Source organism: Echeneis naucrates, chromosome 9, assembly GCF_900963305.1.
Source record: "Echeneis naucrates chromosome 9, fEcheNa1.1, whole genome shotgun sequence".
NCBI lineage: Eukaryota > Metazoa > Chordata > Actinopteri > Carangiformes > Echeneidae > Echeneis > Echeneis naucrates.
Window position 1 is genome coordinate 16645135 of NC_042519.1, and position 6000 is coordinate 16651134.

At 42.7% G+C, this 6000-nt stretch overlaps 1 protein-coding gene across 1 annotated transcript; it reads right to left on the minus strand.

Moving 5' to 3' along the window:
* Positions 1 to 5201: 5201 nt before the first annotated feature.
* On the minus strand, positions 5202 to 5540 carry tal2 (T-cell acute lymphocytic leukemia 2). The gene has a single exon (XM_029511487.1). It carries the CDS (start codon positions 5538 to 5540, stop codon positions 5202 to 5204), a length of 339 nt encoding a protein of 112 aa, XP_029367347.1.
* Between the last annotated feature and the right edge of the window lie 460 nt (positions 5541 to 6000).

Genomic DNA, 6000 nt, shown 5'->3' on the forward strand with positions numbered 1-6000 from the left:
TTTCTGCAAAATATGTTGGTAAATACATTAATTAGGCTTCTAGAGTTGTTTTGACTTCTGCATTTGAAAAAGCTAAAGCTGAAGTGACAGGCAGAGGGAGAGCAGTGAACCTGGGCAACGGGAAAACAATGGATCCCGATCTCAGTTGACACCGAAGAAATGTTAAATGTGTACCATTACGCATATGATTCTAGTTGCCGTGGAATGATGAAGTAAATTAACACAAAAAGTTAATGACTTCATCTTAACGGGCCTGGACACAATTGTGTAATCGGAGGAAGTTGTGAGAACACATAGGTGCTTGTGGAAGAGTTCCCCTGCGTACTGCTGAAGTGTTGGAGTGATGCCGAACACGATTATTTTGTTTACTTCATTTCATTATTTCATCGCTTCATTTTTTTTGCTTGTCTTTCTGTTTTTATTTAAGTGTACTAACTGCTGTTGGCTGAAACAACAAGAAATTTGCTTCAGATGTCCACCACGGCTTTGACCCTTGTTGTGTTATTGTAGTGTTCTTGTTACTACAAAAAATGCTAACACACCCTAAACTAAGATGTTTAACATGGAGAAGGCTTGCTTGTTCTTATTGATTATGTTGTGGCAGAAAGAGGTGGATTAAAAGAGGAATCAGTCGGTGGAGACACAGGTGTCAGATGGGGAATTTCTTTATTCACGGCGGCCCCACTAACAACGCAGTCTGCGACAAAACCCACATTACAGAAGGTGGCATGCCTTTTTATACTGAAGACAGGCTGTGTGGATAGGCTTCATCCTGTTTACCAGACTTTTTGGCGATCTCAGCTTCCACAGAAAGGGGGAAACATTTATCAATTTCACCTATCCTGAACTTCAACCTTGTTGGTTACACAACACTGTGTGTGTGTGTGTATTGGTGCACTTCTGTCTTTCCCAAAACTCCAGATGTTTTTCTACTTGTTGCTCTGACCTGTTCGGCCTGTACAGGCCATGGTGGCCCCTGAGAAAGGACAAGGCCCCTGGAGCCCGTCACTCCCATACACTAACACTGTCACATGAGGACCTTAGCATTTAGCACAGTACGGCTTGGTTAGCTTCGGAGAGACTCTCCCCCAACACCTGTCTGACAGGCAGTCCTGCCTGTATTGGACCTATTCTGTAAGTGTTTTGGTTTTCACATATTTAACAGCCAACTGAAGTTAAATGGAAGCCAAAGTTTGAACTTTGAGCTTTCTGAGCATCTGAAAATGTGTCTTATTTAACCCCCCCCCCACTTTTGAGTGTGTTTGATAGAAGGAAAACAAACACACTTCGTCTTTATGTCTGCTTAGACAGCATGCGACCTCTCAGTGAGTTTAAACTGGCATGGCCCGATCTAATTTGCAGTCTCACCCTGATGCAAGCGCGTGTTGAGCCTCAGTCTTTTTTTTTAGTGATGTGTTTACTGACAGAACAAAGCAGCTGATTTCAGAAATCAGGTAGGGGCAGGGTGGTCGACTTGGCAAGCCGGGATTGTTGTCGATCACGCCTTTATGAATCGGTGGCAAAGAGGCTGTGTTGTTCTTGTGAAATGTCACCCGCAACTGTTGGGGTGTCTAAAATCTTAACACCGGGTACTTTGGCCCCCTCATTAACATTGTAGATTCCTTTTGACGCTGGATTCAGCAGCGTCTGGAAAAACAATAAGCATTTGAATATTGAATTCAATGCCCCGTTGAGGGAGTCGCTGCCCATTCAGAGGGTATGAGTGTGTACTGTTTCATCCTCAGACCTCCCCTGGTGGTACAGAGGATGTGCTGGGTGTGTGACGCTGTTGCAACAGAGATGAGTCGAACTTTGCTTTATATCTGTTACTCGTATTTCATTTTCTGGGGAATTCACCCATCTCCCCTTCTCTCTCTGCATTCCTGCTGCCTCCTCTTCTCCCCTCTTTCTTCCGCCCTGTCTTCCACCACAGGGTAAGGGTTACAGCGTATTGCTTTTTGAAGTAGATATTTGCATAATCAGATTAGGATGCGTGATTGTCAGTGGGCTCCCCCATCAGAGAGTGCTCCAGAGGAGAGAGGGTGCTGTCCAGCCCAACAATGGAGGACTCCCCTCCTCTCTCACCCTCCGAACCAGCCCTGCACCTGCATCCCACCCACCACCAATCCACCGCCGACTGCAGGTCAGCTGCGTCGGCAGTCCACTCTTGCACTTGCAGTCACGGAGGGGGTGAGAAAGAGCGAGCGGAAAGGCAAAGAGGGAGGAGGGGAGTTCGAGTGCATGACGGGAATGGGAGGGCAGGGGTTGAGCTGAGATATTTAAACATGCAGAGTGTGAATTGGCTTTAAGGGGATAAAGAGCTCAGGGCCTATCGGTTGGCACCCAACTCCAGAAATTCTTTTTCATGGGCGCCTCAGCCGGAGAGCGAGGGGCTGCCTGCACTGATCTGGTCCATTGTGATAATGGATTCAGACAGTGTGTTAGACGCTGATAAGGAAATGTGCTCTCAATAGACGATTACCCACATACTTGGGAGAGAATAGTCAATCAGGCAAATATACTTGGTAGAAGGAATGAGAAGCATACAGATTTGTTATTATTTTCAATGCAGGGTTTCGTAATCCGGCAAGAAAGTTGAGTCCAGAGAAATGCTTATACTGTGATTGGGCGATTTCTCTAAATGAGGTGTATCAGCAAAATTCATTTTCACAGCATGTCTGCAAACACCCTCACATGCCTTCCTATCTAGCTGCAAATGACTGAATAATTTAAAGTTAGTATTCTGAATTAAACTGAATCATTCCCCATATAAAAAAGAAAATCATTTTAAAGAATATCTTGTATTACCAGGCAATTGGACTCTTAATAACCACAATAGTTTTATTTCAGTTTCCCATGAAATTGAGGTGTGAAATTAGACAAGGCAGCACACAAGGCAAATGCCTCTCAAATTCACGCTGTGGGAGAGCGACACTGCTGCCGTACAGTAGTTATCACTGTTCCAGTACAATATGATTTCATTGGTTTTGGAGCGTCACAAAGAGTCACCTGTCAGTTCCCACAGGCCTCCAGTCAGTGTATCCAGCTGCCCTCTGCTCCGTTTACACACCATTAGCCAGAGTTTAACAGCTGGGGTGTCGGCGTCAGGAACCAGCTCAGTGTTTACTCTTCAGCTCAGTTAGTTGTAGCTTTTTTTCCCCCTGAGAACAGGGCACGTTTTCTGCAGTTCAAATAAGCCGTTAGGCGTGTTAATGTCTGACCTCGGTTTAAATGGCTGCCAAACAGCGAGAAGGGGGAACAGACAGAACTCGAGAAAATGGAGCTGGTGCAAAAACAGTTTATTCATTTGTTGATTGGCTGAAGCTGGTAGTTTAACTGACTTAGTCTTTAATTAATTGTTTTTCTGTTTTTAAGTGATTGTAAACTGTGCACGTTCAGTCACACAGAACAAGTTATTTGTGCCATTGAAAGCTGACGGGAACGAGTATTTTCTCACAACGGAATTTTAAAAATAAATAAATAAATGTTCCTATTTCTTTGTTTTTGAATGAATTTCTCATAGACGTCATTGATAGAAGTGCAGAGCGACATGCTGTATATTGATAGATTGGAATGATTGGGCATGCATTTTGAAGAAATTCGTGTTTCTCTCATGCTTGATAACTTTGACTTCAGTGACTATGTGCAGCTACAAAGCGACACTCTCTTTCGGAAAGCTCCATCTGCATGTGGTCGACTGGTCAGTGTTTGACTCCAGAGTAGCCTCTGACCTTCGGGGTCACAAGTTAAGCTGTTACTTTCAGGGCTCTTTTCTGTGGCCTCCGGTCAGAGGACAGAGAGCCGAGACCAGCTTTTTGTCCACGCAGGACTGTCGGACAAATGTCTCTGGGCTTATTGAGCATGAACAAAGACGGTCTGCACCGACACAGGAGCTCTGCTGTTAACTTCAGATCAGCTCTGTCTCCACACAGCGTGAAATAATAACGGGGGAGTCTCTGACACTGTAACCCAACTGCTCTCAACACACGACTGGATTTAGTGCGCTGCTTTTGTTGATAAAATAAGATCAACACCCTTAACCTTTCTATACTAACAATAATACAACCTAAAACTTGATTTCCTGAGAAATTGCTTTTATTTATATTTAATCTTGTATGTTATTACATTAAAATGTATTTAAAATTCTTCAGCTACTTCTTTAATGCACCACTTTCTCCATACATGCCCAGACTGAAAAGAGCATTTTGTATAATTCCTGCATGAAAAATCACATTTGTTTCTGACGTCTCTCACTGAAAAGAATCAGAATGTGTTTTTATAACAAATCATTTATTAAATAAATAGTTAAAATAAATAACAGTGTATATTCACAAGCAAACCAAAATAACTTACAAAAGAGGTATCAGAAGATAATTAGCCCACTCTTCACAGTAGACAATCAGTTCATAGTCTTTGGCTAAATGACATGCGTATTTTACAAAAAACAAACCAAAAAAAAAAAAAAAGCGAATGAAAACCCATATGAATGAGAAAACGTGTGCTGGAGTAAGCCGTTATTGAAAGACGATTGTCAGTTTCTCTAAAAATTCCTCAGAATCACAAATCAACTAATACCTGAACATTGTTGTGTAAAAAGGGATTCTTCAGAAATCACATAATCTTGGTAAATAAAATTAATGATCAGATTTAGTCTTCTCAAGATAAAAAACAAAATAATAATAATAATAAAAAAAAAAAAAAGCAAAGCAGCATGTCAACTTTTAAAAGAGGTTAAAAGTGCCCTTGGCTATTTTGAGATGGTTTCAGCCTGGAGAATTGACTAAGCCATTATCTATTCAAATGCACGATCTATTGTTTGAAATGAGAAAATCCCTTAACCCCCTTCATTTTCCTCATCGGCAAAACATCCTCTTATTGCAAAACTAAATTAGTTCCAGGCGCGTCGGCAACAAGGATTGTTAACATGAAGGGAAAATTGTACATCCAGGTTTTACACATCCATGCAGAATACACGTTAATTTTCACCTGCAAATAATATTTCGACACTGATCAGTGCAGAGGCAGTCACATTTTGGAGTCCACACATATCACACAATATTGCATCTTCTGCACTGAAACACGAGTCCCACACGGGTGACAAATGCAGAGACAAAAAGGGAGTCTTGAGAAAGGACGAGATCAGTTTTTAGGCCCAGGAAAAGTGTCGGGGAGTCCACTGAAGAGTCTTCTCTCTTTTTCCTCTACCAGGCCTCGGCGCTGTCGCAGCTGGATCCCGGTGATGGAGCTTCGGTGTCACTGGTCAGGGCCCAGGTGTGTGGAGGTGACTGAAGCCGCTCCATGTTTCCTCTGAGGAAGGTGAGCAGGGTCGTGGGGGAGTGGCTGGCCGGCTGGCCGCTCTGACTCTCCAGCAGCTGCACCAGGAAGTTGATGTAGCGCATGGCCAGACGCAGGATCTCGTTCTTGCTCAGCTTCTTCTCTGGAGGATGAGTGGGGATGAGCTTCCGGAGCTCGGCGAAGGCGGTGTTGACGTTGTGCTGGCGCCAACGCTCCCTGGTGTTGGTGAACACTTTCCTGGTCATGGTGAATGCTGAACAGAGCTGCAAAGTCAGTGGACACAAAACTAATCAGCAACCGTCTTCATAATCAAAAGCCAAAAAGCCAAACATGTTCCATTTCCCACATGAGCATTTAACTGAGTTGAATAAATAATATTTATAGTTAGACACCACATTGAGCTAGGGGAAATGAGAAAATGCATTTTCCAATATTTGCTGCACAAAATGATTAGCTGGGAAAATGATCAGTGTTCAAAGTAATCATTAGTCAGAGAGCTGTGTGGAGGGAAGAAATATTACAGTTGAAATCAATTAAATGTTTTGTTTGTTTTTTTTTCCCCCTTTTTACAGGTCTTTGACAAAAAATATCTGTCAAAAGGAAATCACACTGCACAATTTAACTTTAATGCTCATATTAAGCATTCACAAGCAGAATATACACGTTTACAATTCAAAATGTCATACCTGCTAACGACAACATTAT

Excerpts from the sequence above, each read along its gene's own strand:
- tal2 (XM_029511487.1), bottom strand. The coding sequence starts at position 5,540 with ATGACCAGGAAAGTGTTCACCAACACCAGGGAGCGTTGGCGCCAGCAC.